Source organism: Myxocyprinus asiaticus, chromosome 13 (genome assembly GCF_019703515.2).
Source record: "Myxocyprinus asiaticus isolate MX2 ecotype Aquarium Trade chromosome 13, UBuf_Myxa_2, whole genome shotgun sequence".
Classification (NCBI taxonomy): domain Eukaryota; kingdom Metazoa; phylum Chordata; class Actinopteri; order Cypriniformes; family Catostomidae; genus Myxocyprinus; species Myxocyprinus asiaticus.
Window position 1 is genome coordinate 43,346,266 of NC_059356.1, and position 23,838 is coordinate 43,370,103.

The 23,838-nt window shown below is 38.7% G+C and overlaps 1 protein-coding gene across 1 annotated transcript in view; it reads right to left on the bottom strand.

Moving 5' to 3' along the window:
- Positions 1-393: 393 nt before the first annotated feature.
- The window catches only part of tmem104 (transmembrane protein 104), a 67,610-nt gene continuing 44,165 nt past the window's right edge, over positions 394-23,838 (bottom strand). The window contains exons 9-10 of the mRNA XM_051713735.1: positions 22,561-22,654; positions 394-3,954 (exon numbers count right to left, since the gene is read on the bottom strand). Coding sequence (XP_051569695.1) covers positions 3,191-3,954; positions 22,561-22,654 — 858 coding nt within the window. The 3' untranslated portion in view covers positions 394-3,190. The remainder of the gene's footprint in view (positions 3,955-22,560; positions 22,655-23,838) is intronic.

The following is a 23,838-nucleotide window of genomic DNA, read 5'->3' on the forward strand; positions in this document are numbered from 1 at the left end:
GTTAGAGTTAAGCAATTTAACTTTATTAACTTTATTGTGGTATAGCCTTTGAAACTTCCCCATTGCCTTGGTCTCCCCTAAATTGTTCAAAGAGATGGAATAAGTAGTTTATATATAAGTAACAATAAATAAATACCTGATAGTGAAGTATGGTTTATGGTGGAGGGGAAATTGACAGCTTCACCATCATTACCCAGAGCACGTTCTACAGAGAACAACTAAACCAATAAAAATGCCACATTTCATCTAATCAAACCAGCAGTGTAAATCCAACATCCCAGCAACAACACAGCAAATGTGGACATTTTTTTTTGTTTTTGTTTTTTACCATGATGCAACACACAATACAAAATAAAAAAATCAATAGAAGAATACAAAATGCATAAGTCAGTCTCAAAGATGAAAGAGTATTTCCATGTTTATTTTAACGAGACGGTGGTAGAAGGTGATTGTCATGTATCTGAAGTGACTTACATGCAAGTGTTTTTGATGGGCTGCACAACACAGAGGCATGAAAGACATATTTTTTGTCTTGAATAACAGAGAAAAACCAGAAAGAGAGAAATAATCATTCAGGTAAAGGTAGGAAGATCCTGGGAAAAAGGCACATTTGTTTAATTAAAAAAAAAACAAACAAAAAAAAAATACATGGACAGATTCATTTGGTTACATTATACCATTTCACTAATGTAGTTTTTGTGCTTAACAGGGAGACATGTATGCCAATGCATGTACTATCTCCAATTACAATTCTTTACAGTTTAAAGTTTTTGGAAAACAGTATCAGAGTAAGAGCTGAATAGAAAAGAGACTTCCGTTCTGTCCATAAAACAACATCGTATTTACAATGATATATTTCCCTCAAAATCAATAGCAGTTTGAACACAAACCCAAAATAGAGGCAGAATGCCTTGGGTTAGAGCAGTTTTGGTTTTAATGCCACTTTAAATCGGGAGGCAGTGCTCTCATAGAGAGCAGCAATCAGTTTATAGTATCAAACAAGTCACAGATGATCAAGCAAATCAACCGCAGTCAAAAACACAAAGGAAATCATGTAAAGTGACAAACTAATGAGCTTTGTGATAGATTCCAAATGCATCCAAATCTTGAGGCAAACATAAGGTGGAAAAAACAACAAAAACACAAAAGGGGGAAAAAACTTGAAACAAAAACATAAAAAAGAAAAACAAACAAAAAACTATAACATCCAAATCCTGAGGCAGATGAAAGGTGGACAGAGCCTGAAAAAAAAAAAAAAAACAAAGAACTCAAAACAAAACAAAAACACAAAACATAAATAAAAAACAATAACAAATCAAAACAAACAAAAAAATTAAACAAAAAATAAAACAAACCACAAAACAAAAATAAAACAAAAAAGCTAAGCAAAAAACAAAACCAAAAACCAATCAAAACAAAATGTACAAATGAACACCCACCCCCCCCATGTAAATGTAAAATTACATTTAAAGAAGCCAACAGAAAGTACCAAAACAATAACAAAACAAAAAATAAAACAAAAACCACAAAACAAAAATAAAACAAAAAAGCAAAGCAAAAAACAAAACAAAAAACAATCAAACCTCCCCATGTAAATGTAAAATTATATTTAAAGAAGCCAACAGAAATTACCAAAACGGGCAATATGCAAAAAATAAATAAAAGGAAGGGTGGAAATCAGCTGCCATTGATATAGATTTGAATTCAAGCCAAACTCAGGACAATTTCATCAGAATTATAGTGACTCATTTTGTAGTGACTTGCTCTTTACACTGATAACTGATAACAGACATCTCTCTCTATAGATCATGAGGCAGATGCGTCCATTCAATATCAGGTTCGTCTTCCACTTCTGCCTCCCTAAGGGTCCGTTTGAGAACCGGCAGGACGTCAGTACATGGAGAACATATGGAAGGATTCAATGGCTCTATCAATCTGCTGATGAACTGCGATTGAACTCCAGGGCCGAACGCATTATTCAGACAACCGATGCGCTTGTGTCACCATCAGTCACCGCAGGAGACACGGCGAGGTGCCAGCAGGCAGTTAGGAGCATTGAAAATGCCAGCCGTGAAGCACTAATGATCTCAGACAGAACCAAGGTTTGGAAGACGAAACAAAGAATGTTTATTGTCAGTCTGTTTGTATTTGCTTTATGAATATTACGAATATTTTTGGTATGCTAGTTCTTGGCTGAATATTGTTTTTCAACAAGTTCAGAAGAACAAAGAAACAACAGCTCACTGTGTCTCCCTAAGATCAGAGGCCGACAGGGTGAATCTCACGAAACCTGTCAAAAATGTTATTTTTCACCCTAAAATCAAAAGAGAGAGATATGAAATTTTGCTTAAAGAAAAATGAAAATGAATGTTTGCATTGTGACATGTTTCAGACAATTAAGCACCCCCAAAAATTCATTACTGTAATGTAAAATAATCTAATTTACATGACTGTATTAAAAAAAAAGAAAAAACAGTGATGCATTAACTACATTGTAGAGTACTTATACATCATGATAGTACAGTATTTGTTGCACTGCCTATGAATAATGCTAATTTTAATTAAAATAATCATTGTATTACAGTAATTTAAAAAATGAAATACAAATAACTGCATTACAATACTGATTATCTATGAGAACTGTATTAGAATGACAAGAACTTAAAACGACAGGATGCATTACAATAATGAGTATTTGGAGGGATATATGTGCTTAACTGTCACAAAAATAATCTTACAATGCATAACATCTTGATGGTCCTAAAATTAGGCTTCATTTTCATAATGCAAAAACATAATTTCAAACTTTGTTTTTATTTGAATTGAAATATTCACTGTTTTCATGAGATTCACCCGACTAAGAACGACACAAGAAAAAGTAACAAAGACTCAAACAAGATTTGAATGAGTACGTCTAGTTACTCAAATGTTTTAAATTCTCTAAACCAGTTTTGCTATGTCCAGCTAACAGAACATTCACTAAAGGACTGTGGATTTGTGAGAGAACAAACATTAAGTTTCTCCTTTTCAATCTTCAATCAATCTTTTCAAGTAATGCCAAAACTACTTTTGGTCCCTTTTAAACATTTCATTAAACTAGACTGAATAGAATTTCTGCTGATGTCACCTTTGCAAAGGTATAATCTGACAACAAACCAGTCAGGCTTTAACAAAGAAAAATCATTTTTATTCAGTTCTTGGTTTCGGTAAGGACAATATTAGCCGTAACAAACATTAGACAGAATGTTGCCCACAATATCACAAACCACACCCAGAAACTGTGCCTGAACGGTGACCTGTGCTTATTTACTGCATCCCTTCCGAGCACAGGCTCAAGATGACGCCGACTTAAGTATACCAGGAAGGCTGGGATGATATACTGAATGCCCGTGCCGGCATATGCACCAGTGATGCCCACAAGTGACTCCAGATCATGGGTACAGAAGGCCACAATTATGGGTGGCACCAGAGTAATGAGTGGGAAAACAATGCGGTCCACCACCCAAGGGTAGGTGCCGCCATCCCGGTGGAAGAGAGTTTTCCAGTTGTTGCGTAGTGTGACGGCTATTATGGGAAAGTTGGTGCTAATGGTGAAGACCGGGAAGAGGCCCAGGAAGTAGCGCAACACTGGAATTCCCAGTACGTCGCAGTTATCAGTGAAATTTAACGTGTACATGTCGCGCAACAGGGAACTATCGAAGCAAAAGATAGCTGTGAAGGATAGAAGGCTGTAGAAGCACAGGATGAGAATGTAGTCGGCCATGACCAGGACACTCATGCGTTGTTTATTGGAGATGGGCGTCACAAGTGAAGGCAGGGAGTGCTGGCACATGAAAGAATACACACAAACCCCAAAGAGGTTGGGCACACCTGAGATCTGTGCCACAGGTGGGTGGCCCTCCCCGTGCCCCTTGCCAATACGGATCAAAGCCAGGATTATCATCATGGTAAATGCTAAAAGAGAGAGAGACAGAGAGAAAACAGCATTATAAACATCTGAATGTAATTAAATCTGCATTATGTTGAATTTTTCTTTTTTTTTTTTTTTTACTGTACATTAATCCCATATTTTAACAGGAGTATGTCATAATGAGATCATACTACAGCTTTGTTAATATTGGCAGCTCAAATTCGATTTCCATTCAAATCCATTTTTTTTATTTTTTATAGTCTGAACAGGAAAAAAAAGCCACATTCGTATGTGCTTTGAAATCCGATCAATCAAATTTTTGGAGACCTATTTCATGTATTTATAGGAATGTTCCGGGTTCAATACAAGTTAAGCTCAATCGACAACATTTGTGGCATAATGTTGATTACCAAAAAAACAAAAAACAAAAATTCAACTCACCCTCCTTTTCTTTAAATATAGCAAAAATCGAGGTGAAAGTGAGGCACTTAAAATGGCAATGCATGGGGCCAATTTCTGGATGGCTTGAAGGCAGAAATATGAAGCTTTTAATTTTAATAGCACGTGCATTAATTTTTCTGTATTATTTGAGCTGTAAAGTTGATTACATAATTGTTTTTCCAGTGGTTTACCAAGTTACTGGCATTACAGGGTTTACAGTGATGTGTAATCATGGCAACGAAGCGGTAAAATTTTATAACTTTACAGAAAGTAAGCGATTTTATCATAAAAAAATCATGTTAACACGCATATCATATATGCCTTGTGGCTATACCTTTGAAACAATGAGTATTTTAAAATTTACAAATTGGCCCCCATTCACATCCATTGTAAGTGCCTCACTGGATCCTCAATTTTGGCTTTTTTTTTTTTTTTTTAAGAAAATGTTTTGTGGGGATCAACATTATGCCCCAAATGATGTTTATTAAACTTAACTTGTATTGAACCTAAAACATTCCTTTAAATATATTACAAACACACATTTGTAAATACAATCATATGGGAACAATAAAAATAAAGCAGACTTGCACTGTATAAGGGAACACATGTGTACTAATGAATATTCATTAGCCTTGACTAATTGGTTTGCACACAGAAACAGCCTCTGGTCAGAATAAGAGCAGAAGTTATTTTATTAAGCCCCTAATTACCCATTCCTCTTTTTTACTTCCCTTCATTACTTCTATAATATTGAACTTAAAGAAAAAACAAAAACATTTAAAATGCTTGTCTTTCTGTATTTGTAATCTGATCAATGTGGCGATCAATGCTGAACAAGATGAGATTGTTAAGGGCGTAATGGGCTGGTGGAAATGCTGAGCTGGTTGGAATGGACCAATAACTCCTTTAGCTGATGTCCCCTGCATGGACAACCTGGTAGAGTGCTGATGGTGAAAACCCCCAAACGACTGCTCCAGCTCATCCATTTGTTATCTCAATCAACTAGAGCTGGGGGGTTAAATCCTGCTTATGGATATATCTTCTGGCTAGAATCGAATAGCCAGAGTTTTGACTGGAAAAAAGTTTGGTTCAGAGGTCTGGGGTCCTCTGACCAAAATATAAAGAGACCATCTAAAATTCATTGTCTTACTCTGATGTTCAGGAGTAGGTAAAGCTTCATTTATACAATGGAAGAAACCAACTTTTTTCTTGTAAAAAAATAAACGAATGTGATCTGTGCTTATACTACGTGCAGCTATGTCATTTTAAAATAACTAAAAAGAGAAAAATAAATAAGTAAAGAACTTCACGTCCAAACCACACACCCAGGATTAATTTTAACCAATCATCAAGGCTATTTACCCAGCCAAGTTCTCCCAGGGTGACGTGCGAGAACAGGAGAAATATCACCAAACCAACAACTTGAAAAAACAAAAACATCAGTGCAGTTTGTCGTAATTTTAAGGCGAACTATCATGATGGCGCCGTGGATGGCTGCCTGGGTGTGGAGCTTCTTGGTTCTTTTGTTGTTTTTGTTTGTTTGTCCTGTGTTTAGTAATCTCTTTCCAGTGAGTTTTAACAGAGACGAACTGCTGAACATTCGACAGCATGTACCAGACAATCTTTCCCCGGTTCTCGAATATTCAGACGTTTTGCTAGACATTTTAGTTGGAGGCGCAGCTCTGTTGTTCAAGAGACGCAGGTGAGGGAGACGAGCTTGTGTGCTGGTCAAGCTCCATCGGCATGGATTTCGAACAGCGCTGCCGAGTATTCACTTAGTGAATCTCCGCACTCTTCCTAACAAAACGGACGAACTACATCTCTTCACCCGCACAAACAAGGACTTTCAACCTCTGCTGCCTTGTGCTTCACAGAAACCTGGCTGAGTGAAGCCATTCCGGACAGCGTGTTACATCTGCCGGGCTTCCAGTTGTTCAGAGCGGATCGCATCACGGAGTTAACGGGGAAAACGAGAGGCGGTGGAACATGCTTTTATATGAGTGAAAGTTGGTGTACAGATGTAACAACATTAAAGAGGATGTGCTGTCCTAATTTGGAAGCGCTCTTTATTAACTGTAAGCCTTTCTACTCGCCGCAGGTGTTTTCCTCGTTTATTCTGGTGAGTGTGTATATCGCAGCAAACGCATGTTTGAACACAGCGCTGCAACAGCTGGCTGATCAAATCACAGACACAGAACAACAGTACCCGGACTCAGTTATTATTATTCTTGGGGATTTTAACAAAGCAACCCTCACACGTGAACTGCCCAGATACAAACAGCACATCACATGCCCCACCAGAGACAGGAACATACTGGATCATTGCTACACAACAACAAAGGATGCATATCACTCTGTTCCAAGAGCAGCTTTGGGACTCTCTGATCACTGTCTGGTTCATCTTCTTCCAACCTACAGGCAGAAATTAAAATCAACCAAGCCAGTAGTAAGGACTGTAAAGAGATGGACCAATAAAGCAGAGCGGGAACTACAAGCCTGCTTCGATTGCACAGATTGGAGTGTTTTTGAGGCTGCAGCCACAGACCTGGATGAGCTCACAGATACTGTTTTTCATATATCAGTTTCTGTGAGGATATGTGCATTCCTACTAGGACTTATTTAAAGTTCAACAATGACAAACCGTGGTTTACAGCAGAGCTCAGGCAGCTTCATCAGGCCAAAGAGGATGCTTAAAGGGGTGGGGATAAAGTCTTGTACAATCAGGCCAGGAACACACTGAACAAGGAAATCAGAGTGGCTAAAAGAAGATACTCTGAGAAGCTGAAAAACAAGTTTTCAGCTAACGACCCTGCATCAGTGTGGAGTGGCATGAAACAACTCACAAATTACAGGACTCCTACCCCCAACCCTGTAGGGAACCAACAACTGGCTGACGACCTGAATGTGTTCTATGGCAGATTTGAAAGGCCCAATCTCACACCCCACACCCACTCTGACCTTCACCTCACAGAAACACCAACACCTCCTGCAACCCCCCTCCTCCCCCCTCCTGCTACTCAACCTGCACTTAAGATCTGTGAAGATGATGTGAGCCACTTCTTTCGGAAACAAAAGACGAGGAAGGCTTCAGGCCCAGATGGCATCTCACCAGCGTGTCTTTGATCCTGTGCTAACCAGCTGGCCCCCATCTTCACACAGATCTTCAATAAATCACTGGAGCAGTGTGAAGTCACATGCTGCTTCAAACGCTCAATCATTATTCCTGTCCCAAACCACAAATCACAGGACTTAATGACTACAGACCTGTCGCCCTGACATCTGTGGTCATGAAATCATTTGAGAGACAGGTGTTGGCCCACCTGAAGAACATCACTGGACCCTTTCTAGATCCCCTTCAATTTGCTTATCGAACAAACAGGTCTGTGGATGATGCAGTCAACATAGGATTGCATCATATCCTGCAACATCTGGACAGACCAAGGACATATGCAAAGATCCTTTTTGTGGACTTCAGTTCATCTTTCAACACCATCATCCCAGCTATACTCCAGAATAAATTACACCAACTCTCTGTTCCCATGTCTATCTGTCAGTGGAATACCAGCTTTCTGATGGACAGGCAGCAGCTTGTGAGACAGGGGAAACTCACTTCTAGCACCTGTACAATCAGCACTGGTGCCCCCCAGGGATGTGTGCTCTCCCCACTACTCTCCTCCCTCTACACCGATGACTCCATCGCCAAGGACCCCTCTGTCAAACTCCTGAAATTTGCAGACGACACCATTGTCATCGGCCTCATCTGAGATGACGATGAGTCTGTATACAGAAGGGAGGTTGAACAGCTGGCTGTCTGCTGCAGTCAAAACAACCTTGAGCTGAACATGCTCAAAACGGTGGAGATGATTGTGGACTTTAGGAGGAACACCCCAACACTGACCCCCCTCACCATTCTAAACAGCACTGTGGCAGCAGTGGAGTCATTCAGGTTCCTGGGCACTACCATCTCACAGGACCTGAAGTGGGAGACCCACATTGACTCACATTGTGAAAAAGGTCCAGCAGAGGTTGTACTTCCTTCGCCAGCTGAGGAAATTCAACGTGCCACAGGTGCTGCTGATACAGTTTTACTCAGCAGTCATCGAGTCTGTCCTCTGCACTTCAATAACTGTCTGGTTTGGTTCAGCTACGAAATCAGACATCAGAAGACTACAAAGGACAGTTCTGACTGCTGAGAGGATTACTGGTTGCCCCCTGCCCCCCCTTCAAGAACTATACACTTCCAGAGTGAGGAAAAAGGCTGGAAAAATCACTCTGGACCCCACTCACCCTGCCCACTAACTTTTTGAACTGTTGCCTTCTGGCCGACACTTCAGAGCTCTGAGCACCAGAACCGTCAGCCACAGGAACAGTTTTTTCCCTCAGGCTATCCATCTCATGAACAGTTAAATTGCCCCATTGAGCAATAACTATGTGCAATGCACAGTTTAGTCTTTCTTATTATTTATCCAACACATCCAACCTCTTCTGCCATTTCATTCCTCTGAGAGAAAAAAACAAAAAAAAAAAAACATTTGCACTGTACATAACAGATTTGTATTTGCACTGTACATAACAGATTGTATTAGATTTGCACTACCCATGTGTATGTGTGTATGCATGTGTGTGTCTGTACGTATGTGTATAATTATTTTTTATTTTATATTATTATCTATGTCTTGCTGCTGTTTTTGTATTGTTTTTGTATTGTTGTACACTGGAAGCTCCTGTCACCAAGACAAATTCCTTGTATGTGTAAACATACTTGGCAATAAAGCTGATTCTGATTCTGATGAATAATGTTTGCCCAGTAATTATAGTTTGTGTGCTTTCCGATTCACAGTCAGCTGACCTCCGTTTAATGACCCCAAGAGGGTAATATAACATTTACTGTCCTTAATACTAAGTTATCGTCACCTTTGTCTCCCCTACATTTGTGAAGCTGTTGTTTCGAATGGTGTTTCATTGTGGGTAATGTTATGGCAGACAAACAAATTGGAGAGTTTAGGGAAAAAGGCAAAAAAACAAAAAAAACAAAAAAAAAACAAATCGAATTCTGGGTTGATGGTGCTGGCCAATACCTGGATAAATCAAAAACAGTTTGTAAAAATTGCAAGGCTGAATTGGCATACTCCAGGAACACAACCAATCTAATATCCCATATGCACAGATATCATGGCAAATGGCAGGGGTGAGCAGCGAAAGGGAGTAAACAGGTACAACCTATTGGGGAAGCTTTGAACCCTAGGAAAAGGTTTTCAATTGAGTCGCCACAGGCCAAGAAGCTAACAAATTGTGTGGCTAAGTTTATATTCTGAGATATGAAGCCTCTTAGTGGAGAGTCCCTTTTTCCAAAACATGTTAGAGAAAATGAAACCGGAGTTTAAGTTACCCAGCCACTCACATTTTATTAACGTTGTGCTGAGAAATATGTATAAAGAGACAAAGATAGTTGTGCATACGCAGCTTGAGAAGGCAAAGGGCATCGCTCTTACTATTGACTCCTGGACCTCACAGGCTACTGAAGAATACTTATAAGCCTTTGCAAAAGATTTAGGGTTCAGTGTAGCAACGAGTAGCCCTATCTAAAAAAAAAATAAAAAAAAATGCTGACATACAATCATTGAGCACTTCATAAGGAACATCTGTACACCTACTTATTCATGCGATTATCTATCAGCCAATCGTGTGGCAGCAGTGTAATGAATAAAATCATGCAGATACAGGTCAGGAGCTTCAGTTAATATTCACATCAACCATCAGAATGGAGAAAAATGTGATCTCAGTGATTTCAACCGTGGCATGATTGTTGGTGCTGATCTCCTGGGATTTTCACGCACAGCAGTCTCCAGAGTTTACTCAGAATGGTGCTATATCTTGTTGATGAGAGAGGTCAATGGAGAATGGCCAGACTGGTTCGAGCTGACAGAAAGGCTACGGTAACTCAGATAACCCCTCTGTACAATTGTAGTGATCAGAATAGCATCTCAGAATGCACAACACGTCGAACCTTGAGGCGAATGGACTACAACAGCAGAAGACCACATTGTGCACTTCATTAGAACCACAGTGTTCCTAATAAAGTGCTCAGTGAGTATAGATTGATAGTAATCGGGAAAATTTGCTGATTATTGATGCATGAAAGGCATCGATCCTAAGCCTACTACTAAAGGCCCAGGTATATTTCCAGGTATCAGATTGCGCCTGGTCGACCACGTTGCCTTTGTGAGCATACTCTGACCACGTTTGACGCATGCCCACTACAACTTTGTAATACTCTTTTAGTAGAATCAATGGCTGGTGCATGCACCAACGCTGTGCACGGACGATGATTGCGTCCGCAAGTCGAGGCCATGCAGAACGGATTGTGACTAAATTTACGTCACGCATACTGGGCGGGAGCGATCCGCTGTGTGGAAGCAAAATGAACTTTGGCCTTAAGGCTCTCAAACAAATTTTCTACTAGTTCTTCCTCTGAAGTGGTTGTGACTTACACCTGGTCCAACCCAGATACAATGCGATAAAGGATTTCAGTTTCTTATTATACGTAATGACAGGTTACCCCACTGATAGATTGGTTACACAGCAAGGGGCCACCACATCAATTTCTAATCCCCCAAACAAGGAAGCTGCTAAAGACCATCCTGTCCTAGCCTCCTGCTGTGAGGTGACATGACATAAATGCTTCAATCTTGATTAACAGGGTGCCAAAGTCTCAAGAGGATACCAGAGCAAGCTAAGCATTCTTGTTATTGAGCTGTATGCCTTTCACTCACATCCTTTCCTCAATGAAAACTTCACAAGGAGGATTAGCGCTAGTTTTCCTCTTCCAATTTTCTCTTGTCTTTCCAAATGCCTCACCTTGCTAGATTAGGGGCAAAAGTCTTATTGTTATTTCAGGGAAAATGGATTGGGTCTTTCCAAACACTAAGGGTCCAGTTGACGCGCAATCAATCTGAGTGGTGGAAAGGCGCTCATGACAACAAAGGTCTCCATTAGCATCAAAAGTTTTCAGCCACATGCTCATTCAGTGCTTAAAAAGATGCATTCCTTCCTGCAGGATTAAAACATTCCGGCAGCAAGCAAGGGGCAAAGTGCAGATCGCACTAATCTTAGTCTATTAATCGAGGGCACTGGGCTATGGCAACAGTAGTTGCAAGTTGGGGTAATAAATAATTCACTAGTTACAAAGAAAAAAAGAATTTAATGTGGAGTTACATTACAAGTGTACACATTTTAGGGTTAAAAAAATTTTTTAAATAAAGGAAGAGCACACTGCCACCCTTTCATGATGCAAACTCCAATGTCCTAATTTTAATTCCAAAAATAACAAAACCATAAAAAATTACTTGAGTACAAATAAAGGTCCTGCATGTGACCAAAAAGCACAGTGTCAAACAAACTGGAGCAAATCCAATAAATTGAGGTAAATCTTTAATGTTTAAAAGCAAATATCGCAGACCAGCATATCCCGTTCTCTGCATATCACACTGTCATTACTGTCAATGTGGAAGTACTTAGTTCCATCAAATGATTTACTCACCCTTATGCCATTCAAAACCTGTATGACCAATCTCATTATCACATATATTTAAATTCAAAGATGTTTTGTGCCAGATTTGAAGTCAATGAAGACTAACACTATTGGTAGACCCATGTCTCGTAACAAATCATGTCATGCCAAGTTTGAATATGTGGAAGTATTAATGAGATTTGAGAGCTTCTGAATAGATTTTCCATTAACGGCAACTTAAAATTAATCTTTTTTTTCTCACAAAACTGTTGGTTGGATTCAGAAGACTTGTAAGAACTACTTTTATGGTTCTTTTTGGAGCTTAACAGCATTGGTTCCCTTTCAATTTCATTGTAAAGACAAAAGCACCTGTCACAAAAGGACAGAACAATAATGAAGACCAAGCCAAAAGGCGCAACAATCGCAAAACAACAGGTAACCTTCATTGTGTTACATGCTTAATGTAGCAGATACGTAACAGCTGAACTCGAGGACAAAAGCAGACATCAGTATTGATGGAACTGCAAATCACTGGAGAAAACTTTAGAGAGGGCTAATATAACCACTTTGAACCAAACATAGAGGGCACAGATATGGATAAAATGTAGTCTGAGTCGAGATGCATCACTCCTCTCCATAACATTTGCCGTTTAAAGAAGCACCGAACCGCATAAAAAAATACAAATCAAGGGCACACTTAATCAAAATACTCCTGACATCTAACAACACAACTCAAGTTGTTGTATAGATGCTTAACCTTCAGCACAGAGGCCTTTGTTGTTTAGGGATGACATGTGATTGTGTTCAGACACACACGGCAAAGCGATTCATCACACAGCATCAATTCCCTCAGAGTGCCTTACTGATGGCCATTGAAAATGCCACTTGAATCACTGTCTTCAAGTCTTATTCATCTTGATATGTTTGTTTCTGACACCAATGCCAGCTGAAGAAGCCACACAGGTAGTTCTCTCCAAGCCAGACAAGGACAGAAAAGGGGCCTAAATAATTTCAAACAGCAAAGTCAAAGCAAAGCACAGACGTTTTGGGAAAAAGAACATGAAAATTACAACTAAATTGACAATTATTGCTAAAGCTTTCCAAAGCGTGGTGTGTTGGGTTTTGAAGGACACGTCTCATAAACTGAAAGCACCCATGAGTTTGAGTCACATAAAAAAATGTGATCATGATCAAGAGTCAGTGAAGAAGAATGAGTACTGAGAACATTAAGCAGATATCTAAGCTACACATCCCATCTTTGAAATTATCATCCATAAACTCAGAGGCGAATTCACTAAATAGTTTCTATGTCAATTAGGATCATTATAGACTGCTATTTATTCGCAAAAGTGGTATTTGGGTAGTAAACATTAAAAAGCACTGTTTTTAATGAATGTACACACACTGCAGCCAGTCGCTGTTCGGCATCCGTCGGCGGCACCCAGCTACGACTTTTCAAAATTCTGCCACACCAAAATCATGGTTACCTTTAAAGGGAGGGAAAAAGATGTTGATGCAGGAACACATTCTGTTTAGCAAAATCATTGTCATAGGAGTAATCTAAAGTCTTGCATAACGATACAATGGTGATGTTCATGGATCAACCTTTGCAAGGTTCAAACCTACAACCTTTCAGTAGCCATTCAAGATCTTTAACAACTGCAGAGCAAAATTCTTCATACTGTAAGTGACAGACATTAATCAAGGGTTTCAGGCTCTTTGGATATGTCAAACTAAATTTAAATTAATTAACTTTATGTATTTCTTCAGTCTTAAATCTGTCTTTTGGATGAGACGTTAAACCGAGGTCATGACGGTTGTTAAAAATTCCAGGGAGTAAATAGTAGGGGTGTAACCCAAGTGTCCTGGCCAAATGTCCATGGCTTCCTAATGATCCCCTATGCACATAAATTGGCTACATCACTGTACTCTCCTCTCCTCCAATAGCTTGTGTGTGGTGGGCATTCTGGCGCACTATCCAGGTGGATGCTGCACATTGGTGGTGGTTGAGAAGATTCCCTCGCTATGATGTAAAGAGCTTTGAGTGCCTAGAAAAGCGCTATATACAGGTGCATCTCAATAAATTAGAATATCGTGGAAAAGTTCATTTCAGTAATTCAACTCAAATTGTGAAACTCGTGTATTAAATAAATTCAGTGCACACAGACTGAAGTAGTTTAAGTCTTTGGTTCTTTTAATTGTGATGATTTTGGCTCACATTTAACAAAAACCCACCAATTCACTACCTCAAAAAATTAGAATACATCATAAGACCAATAAAAAAAACATTTTTAGTGAATTGTTGGCCTTCTGGAAAGTATGTTCATTTACTGTATATGTACTCAATACTTGGTAGGGGCTCCTTTTGCTTTAATTACTGCCTCAATTCGGCGTGGCATGGAGGTGATCAGTTTGTGGCACTGCTGAGGTGGTACGGAAGCCCAGGTTTCTTTGACGGTGGCCTTCAGCTCATCTGCATTTTTTGGTCTCTTGTTTCTCATTTTCCTCTTGACAATACCCCATAGATTCTTTATGGGGTTCAGGTCTGGTGAGTTTACTGGCCAGTCAAGCACACCAACACCATGGTCATTTAACCAACTTTTGGTGCTTTTGGCAGTGTGGGCAGGTGCCAAATCCTGCTGGAAAATGAAATCAGCATCTTTAAAAAGCTGGTCAGCAGAAGGAAGCATGAAGTGCTCCAAAATGTCTTGGTAAATGGGTGCAGTGACTTTGGTTTTCAAAAAACACAATGGACCTACACCAGCAGATGACATTGCACCCCAAATCATCACAGACTGTGGAAACTTAACACTGGACTTCAAGCAACTTGGGCTATGAGCTTCTCCACCCTTCCTCCAGACTCTAGGACCTTGGTTTCCAAATGAAATACAAAACTTGCTCTCATCTGAAAAGAGGACTTTGGAACACTGGGCAACAGTCCAGTTCTTCTTCTCCTTAGCCCAGGTAAGACGCCTTTGACATTGTCTGTGGTTCAGGAGTGGCTTAACAAGAGGAATACGACAACTGTAGCCAAATTCCTTGACATGTCTGTGTGTGGTGGCTCTTGATGCCTTGACCCCAGCCTCAGTCCATTCCTTGTGAAGTTCACCCAAATTCTTGAATCGATTTTGCTTGACAATCATAAGGCTGCGGTTCTCTCAGTTGGTTGTGCATCTTTTTCTTCCACACTTTTTCCTTCCACTTAACTTTCTGTTAACATGCTTGGATACAGCACTCTGTGAACAGCCAGCTTCTTTGGCAATGAATGTTTGTGGCTTACCCTCCTTGTGAAGGGTGTCAATGATTGTCTTCTGGACAACTGTCAGATCAGCAGTCTTCCCCATGATTGTGTAGCCTAGTGAACCAAACTGAGAGACCATTTTGAAGGCTCAGGAAACCTTTGCAGGTGTTTTGAGTTGATTAGCTGATTGGCATGTCACCATATTCTAATTTTTTGAGATAGTGAATTGGTGGGTTTTTGTTAAATGTGAGCCAAAATCATCACAATTAAAAGAACCAAAGACTTAAACTACTTCAGTCTGTGTGCACTGAATTTATTTAATACACGAGTTCCACAATTTGAGTTGAATTACTGAAATAAATGAACTTTTCCACGACATTCTAATTCATTGAGATGCACCTGTAAATGTAAGGAATTAATTAATTAATTATTATTAAATTATGTGGTTGCTAATTTTTGAACGAAAATGGTCATGTGATAGACAGTGAAAGCATAGGGTATACATATCTTCCCAATCAGCCTGAAGTTTATTCTCCACCATATTTTTAAAGAATTAAAGTTTAACCAAAGCTCATTAAAGAGGCAAATGAGTGCATCAATATACAGCAGGCCTAAGGGAGCGCAAAATTCAAGACATTCTAGATCTCTTTTCACTCAATTCACATTCAGATGTGAAACTCAGTAGAGAATCCACACTGAGGACAGCAAAAGCTATTTTATCTAATATAGCCCAATTGATGATCAGAGGTCTAAAGCAAATGGTCTGTTAAGGAAAGGTTGTGTACGATGCTTTGTGGCTTGTCCATACTGCAAGTCCTACAAAATGAGAGGCACCAACACATTTTCCTTGAGCAATTTTCAGGCTCTCTGAGCTGAACCATTGCCTGGGGTATTCATTAAGGCGCAGCTATATTTCAGACTACACTGCTGCAGAATATCCCCAAAGCTTATGCTGTTCGGGACCCAACCCCTTTTATATCCTTAGTATGGAAGAATGGTGATGTTCAACATCAGCTTGGTCTGTTATTAGCTATTTAAAGCTTTTTTTAATGTGCATATTAGAGCATTTTTGCAATGTTTGCAGTCAGGAGTTAACCAAACCAGGACTGGGTTAATTTCATGTCAAGTCTTCTGTCTAATGCTATCATCAAGTGTACATGGGAAGCTCCTACGGCCGAACTGGGCAGTTATTATTTTGACTTGTCACACATTAAAGTCAGAAAAAGACAAAACCAAAACAAATAAAGAATGACCAAATTGTTCTGTTGTACCAGTGGATAAGCCCTCCATAACTTTTACACAACCAACAGTATATTATTTATGCATTATATCTTGTGCACCTACATAATTTATGCATTATATCTTGTGCACCTACATAATTTATGCATTATATAAACCATGAAGGCTGAGTCTGGGGATGTCAAATGTACTGGTACTTTGGTACCAAGTGGATACTAAAAAAAACAAAACAAAAAAAGCTCACATGCTTATTTGAGCGATTGCGGAGGTCTATGACTGCCCTTGCACAACTCCAACAGATAATGGAGCAACGGTCTCATCAACCTGAACAACACATCAGATTTGTTTGGGTGGCTTGCACCCCAAGTTCAAGCAACAGTACTACAGTCTCTCTAGAATGCTCTGTGGCTCACCAGAGCAACGCAAGAGGAAGTCATTAATCTCCATGGAGTAATCACAAGCTATTTGTCCGTTCCTCTGCGTTCACACTAAATATGAATTAAAGCGGCAACCTGACTGACACATTTCGCTCTTGATGTCAAAAGCTGATAAATGTCCTCTACTTAAGTGCTGAAAGCAGAGAAGGTGATCCTTCCCATTTAAATTACCCAAGCAATAAAACAGCCTTCTAAATAATGCATGCAAAGACCCACAGTTTTGCATACAAGACACTATGCCTGTGCTCCCAGTAAACAAATGGCTTTATGCATTTCATGCAAGTGGTTGTAAAGGGAGAGTCCATGGGCTTTGAGAAAACTAAGGTTTTATATCGGTCTACAAAATATAGAGACAGATGACCGACTGCAACCGAGACAAGAAACAACAAACAGCAGTATTAGCTCATGTATGAGGGGGTCGTGGTCGTTGAGGTAATTGTATGATCTCAGAGGAATGAAGGTGCTGGTGGCAGGTGGCATTGAGGGTACAACACAAAGCGGCTCCCTTGACGGCAACTGAAGCAAACCCTACTTACCACATCTCATTTGACAAAGGAGCAGCCACGGTCTCTCCCTCTGTGCATTATGGGTGAATAGAGACACACAAGGGACGTGCCTGCTTGTCCTGCTGTCTGCTGTGAGTAATGACTTAGAGCACAGTGGATCATGGGAAAAAGCACAAGTGTGGAAAGGGCAGCTAAAAAGAGGGAAATAGTTGATAAGCGACTGGTACCACATTTCGGCAAACGCTCACAAATTAAATGGATGGAACCTTGAAAAATGGCAGGGATGCACCGATATGGAATGTCTGGGCCGATAAAGATAACTCACAGCTTTTTGTGGCTGATACGATAACTAGTAATTTATTTTTTTGCCTTTTAACTCTTTAAACTGGAGCTGCTAACTAATAAGTTAAAAACTAACGAAGTAATCCTTGTGTCGTGTATATTTACGTGAGTATTTATGTTAATCCTGAATAAATGCTATCAAGTTTAACAGTGAGAAAATAACAAACTTCAACCAAATGTAATAATGAATTAAACCAAAATGAAAGGATGAATTAACAGTGTAACCAGCCCTAAACTTGGTCAAAATGATCGTATAATCATATTAGAAATAGGTAAAAACATCATACATATAGGATAATATTGTGTCATAGCGTTGGAAAAGAACTTGTGAAATACAAGCACATTAGTTTCACAAACAAACAAGTAACATCTCACTTCGCTCTGTGAGGATTATTATAACATCTATGAACCGTTTTACCTTGTGTTTGGGCTTGTTTCTGGATCATCTGCTGTAAGAAACGGTATGCCATTTTCCACATTCTGTTTATTTGTCATGAAGTAATACACAAAAAAGTGTTAAAGTAACATACATATATGTTTTTCGTCACATTTTTGTCTCATTACATCATGTAACAAACAGAATATGGGAAATTGTATATTGTTACTTACAGCCATTAGTTACTTAAAACCATGTAACAAGGTGCAAAGTTGTTGAAGTAATCCTGACAGAGTAACGAGACATACAAGCTTGGCTTTTAACGTGTCACTGTTTCGACAACCTTATCCAATGTCACAACATTTATTTCCATCCAGAGTTGCATTAATTTTTGGTCGAGATCTTGCATTGATGACGGGAGAGTCAAACCACTCCGTAAAGTCTTCTTCGGCACATCCCAATGATTCCTCATGCTCCCTGAACCACTCTTTCAATTTGAGCCCAATGAATCTTGGCATTGTTGTCCTGGAATATGCCCGTGCTGTCAGCGAAGAAAAAAATCCATTGATGAGATAACCTGGTCATTCAGTACATTCAGGTAGTCAACTGACTTCATTTTATTGCTGCATAACATTGCTGAGCCTAGACCTGACCAATTGAAGCAACCCCAGATCATAACACTGCCTCCAGAGGCTTGTACAGTGGGCACTATGCATGATGGGTGCATCACTTCATGCGTTTCCCTTCTTACCTTGACGCGCCCATCGCTTTGGAATAGGGTAAATCTGGACTCATCAGACCACATGACCATTGTCCCACAGTCTAATCTTTATGCTCCCTAGCAAATTGAAGTCGTTTTTTTCCGATTAGCCTCATGAACAAGTGGCTTTCTTGTGGCCACACAGCTGTTTAGTCCCAATCCTGTAAGTTCTCGTCAAATTGTGCGTGTGGAAACTTACTTTCACTGTCGATTTTTTACGATGTGGCTTCGCCAAGCGATTTAGTGATCTCTGATCATGATCATTCAAGATTTTTTTTCCGACCACATTTCTTCCACGAAGCTGACGGTTCACCACTGTCCTTCCAGGTTTTAATAATGCGTTGGACAGTTCTTCACACAATTCCAGTGATTTTAGTTATCTCCTTAGTTGTTTTCTTTGCTTGATGCAGGCCAATAATTTGCCCCTTCTGAAACACAGTGACATCTTTTCCACGACCACAGGATACGTCTTCCGACATGGTTTTTTAAATAATGAGAAGCTACACACTGCATCAGTTAGGGTTAAAAGAACTGTTGCCAGCTGAAACATATTAATCACTGCAATAATGATCCAATCATAGGCTCTTAAGTGTCTGCTTATTTAAATCCAAACAGCGACTTTTGTTTTGGCCAGGCTGTGTAAAATTCACAAATTAATAAATCGCACAGATGAAAAATATCAAATCAAGTGGCATCTGCAAACAAATGATACTAGAGCTTTTCTCAAAACTAAACTATTTTGGTAATTACTTGTAACCAACTGGTCTCAAGGTGATTTGAAGTGTTTATTATAGCTTTAGTGGATTATTGGAAGCTTTCAGTTCCCCTCAGTAACTACGGGTGTAGTTCAACACATTTACTATGAACAAATTGCACTAACCTTTTACAACCAGAAAGTGTTTTTTTTTTCTTTTTTTTTTCTCAAAATACAGATCAGTTTTTTTCTTTTACAAGCTAAAAAAAAAGTTCTGTTTGTAAAACATTTTGTTTGCTTGCTGGGCCCCATGGGAGTTGTGGGACCCTGGGCTTCCGCCCGTGTAAGCCAGTGTGTTAATGCGCCCCTGCTTGGTTTAATATTTTGTTATTCAATGCAACAGCACTCATACATTTTTAAGTATGGCTTAAGTGTCCAAATGCTGTTTGGGGCCTCTGTATCTGGTTACCTGATGCTTGTAGAAATCTATATTTACAAATTGATTTTCCAGTAACTATTTCATGAATTATTTGACTGCTTAGAAAAATATTTTTTGAACTTCATTTGCACAGTACATAATGTGTTGCACCATGTTTGTAGTTATAAAGTGTACTAGTGCATTTAATATTACTACTATTTTGATCCTGAATTTCTCCTCAGGAAAAATTAGTGTCTGTATCTATCAGTTTATAGCAGGGGTTGGCAGCTTTTTTGACATGGAGTGCCATTTTTTATTTTCTTGGTAAATGGCCGTGCTGATTCAATTTATTATCTTGGTCAATTTAGCCTCCCATTCAGCTCATGAAAACACTCTGCGTGATCATGAGGAAGGCTTACATCAAGATGTAGATTGGAATGCAGGTGCAGAATTTATATAAATAAAATAGTCTACTCCCCTCTCGCCGTTGCTGGCGTGCCAGTGATTACCCGTGCCATAGGTTGCCAACCCCTGATTTATAGTATAGTTGTAATTTTCACCTGGCATCTATTAACACAGATAATGCTTTTTTTTAATCCTAACTAGCAGCTGCTAAGAAGCAAATTAGAAAAAGTGCATTAATTTTGTGCATTAGATGACTAATGTTAAGAAATATTTTCAAATGTTAACAAGAGGAGAAAGGAGCTAAAACCCCTGAGCATTGCTGGACTGCCTAAAAACTGAATTCTTGTTTGAAGATTTCTGTTACAAATGATTATGCTTTTTCTTCATGATGAGGGCATACGTTTTGTTTGTTTTGCTTGGGAATCACTTTATTGTGCCCCAGAACCTGATTAACAAGTACAGCTGCAAAACAATCAATTTGTAAGGAAGCAACCCTTGCAGAATACTGGAATAACCTTGTTAAAACCAGTTGATGTGGCTCAATGCCTTTAAAAACCTTAATTTAAAAAATACTGAAATTGGACACCACTATGTCTAATATTATACCATTATGTTTAAAGATACAATATATTATTATTATTATTATTATTATCTGGCATAATTTGATACTTAAAACTCACAGATACACCTTATTATGAGGGATGGCATTTTACCAACAGTAAAAAAAAAAAAAAAATTAAACTCTGCTGAACGGCTTTAAATTCACAGGAACTATAGACTAAAAATCAGAAGAATGCATTATCAAATAATTACTTCTGTCCTCTAGAGGTTCAGAACAGATGAAGGAAAAACAGAAACAATGAACAAAGATAAGAGTAAGGCACATTTAAATAGAGGGGAAAAGATGGCTGCTTTGCTGCAGGGCAGCCATAATACATACCTGCAAAAAGAGACACTGCAAAACAAAGCAAAACGCAACCAGCTAGACCAATGATGACTCCTTCACGATTGAGAGGAATCATCTATCAAATATAATACATACATTGAACAAACGACCCAATATTGATTCATATGGTTAATAGAGCAGGAATACATTCTGGATAAGCAGTGTGAGAAATAGCGGCACGGCTGTGAAGTTCATCAGCTTCAAACAGCAGTATGTTGCTGAAGCAAGCAGGATGAGGTCTACCCTTCAGGTTATTGTGCCCTTAAATGGCAGTACATTACAATGCAGATGGCAGAAATATGGTATACATGCTAATCAGCAGATATCTACAGTCTGTCTTTACATTCACTGACACATACAGTGAGGTCCAAAAGTCTGAGACCACATTTGGCATTCTGAATTTTAAGCCAATGCAGAATTTAGTACTGCCATTGTGACATGTAGAATCAATGGAATGAAGGTGAACAAGAGGACAGACAGGAGTTTCCTTAAAGCTAAATGACCATTGAGAATATTTTAGTAAAAATACATTTTCTTTGTACATTTTATGTGAATTCATAAGTGCAAGCACACAGGAGCAGAAGCCACAATTCAGTGCGGTTGTGATTTTGGTGAGGATTGGCGGTTTTATTTTGGTCCTGTCGCCAGTAAGTGACTGCCCAATCACGCCTAAGATAGCCTGTCTAGGCTGTCAGGTTGAGGAATGAGGGAGATGCAGAGGCAGAGACATGGAGTGGGACGCTTTTATGATGGACAGGCCCTAGCTACATCGCAGAGTAGTAACCAAGGTGGTGCACCTTGAAGAGGCAGATTTTGAACAAAACAATTAGATTGGCTAATACGCCTTTCCTGTACAGCTGTTTTATCGTGTTTTTCACAACATTTTATTTGCAGAAATGTTTATGCACAAACATATTTTTATGTCTAAAGTAAAACTTGAATACTACTGTGGATATTCAGTTTTAGTCGGCTGTACTTTGTGCAAACACTGCATTTTGTAAACAGATGGCTCATTTCAGAACAAAAAATCTAAGAAAAAATAAAACAAAACCAATCAAAAAACAAGACCAAAAATGTGTTTTTCTTTAATTAAATATATTGATATATTTCGTAATTAAATATATTAAATACTTTTTATATTAAATAACATTTGTGTGAACTTTCCAACAAACAAAAAGCAAGTGTTTTTTAATAAACTTTTTAAAATACATAATTTAAAAAAAGTGTGAACAACTAATCAAAGAAAACAAACAAAAAACGAGACCAAAACAAAAATATTATTTTTAAATTACATTTTTAAATAAATAACAAAACAAAAAAGCGTGAACAACCTACCAATCCATCTCATGACAGAGGTGATGATCTGGAGGTATTTGGTCTTCTGCGCATTGAAAAAGGCGAAGGGCCCCAAAAGCAGTGTAAAGACAGCCTGAAATAAAGAGAAGAACGTCAGTGGAAGTCAACGAAACCATACAACTGTTTAGGTCACAGCAGTGTGCAGCAAGTAGGACAGTAACTTAAACATCTGGGTAAATGTTCTAGGATATGTTCACGTTAAAAAAAAAAAAACAAAAAAAAACAAAGTAGTGCACAGAGTTTCATATGGTACACAGTAGGCCATCCTACATATATAACATGATCCATAAGGAGAGGTTAAAGTAGACAAGCCAACTCTACAACTATAGTCAATAGTACAAGGCGATTTCTAACTGTAAGCGGTATAAGTGGCCCTGCAAAGCAAGGTCTTTTTTTATTGCATTTTATTTTACTAAAAGCTGCAAGTAAGACTAAGGCAGCTGTTATCTAAGTAGGATTTTGCTTAGGGCCCCCATTTGCTCAGAAACGACCCTGACTGTAGATATGGCTATATATTATATAACCACAAAAAAAAAAAAAAAAAAAAAACACAAGTATGAATTTAAGCACACAGCCTCAATCTCAAGTAAGTAAACAAGCAAAAAGATTTGTAGGTCTAAATAAAAAAAATCTTGTTTTGTGTGTGCGCAAAGTTATTGATTTCTGATGCATTTCGTAGGACAGGGACATAGATTCATGACTCATTTCAGATGAACTGTATTGAGTGTGGATGAGAAATGTTCCTCACCATCATACACTTGTGGATATCTGACGTGTCTATTCTTTTATATATATTACAGAATTTATCACCTTCACAGACAGATGCAAGAAGAACTCTCAGTCCTGGTGTGCATGAAAGCAAGCTGTTTACCTTATATCTAGAATGTCCCACCACAAACAAAAATTTGTTTTTTACAGATTATCCCATCATGTTTGGTTTTAAGCTTACAACATAGTAAAAATATGGTAAACTGACATCAGTGTCCTCAATAAAGTGTATTAATAATTGCACAAACATACATAATGTCTCTTGTGAAAATGAAACTCATTTCTGTTTGTAGGACGGGTCTTTTAATTTCCATTTAAAAAATGAACATCTGGTATGGAAAGAGTGTAGGCCTATTTATCTTTCTGAAAGAAGACAGTAAACTTCTCGAGCATAACTGTGCAGAGACTTCATCATTTTTATGGTTTTGTTTATATCCTTATGGTAACAAAATATTATTTATTTTGAGTTACTGATTATTCAGATTTGTG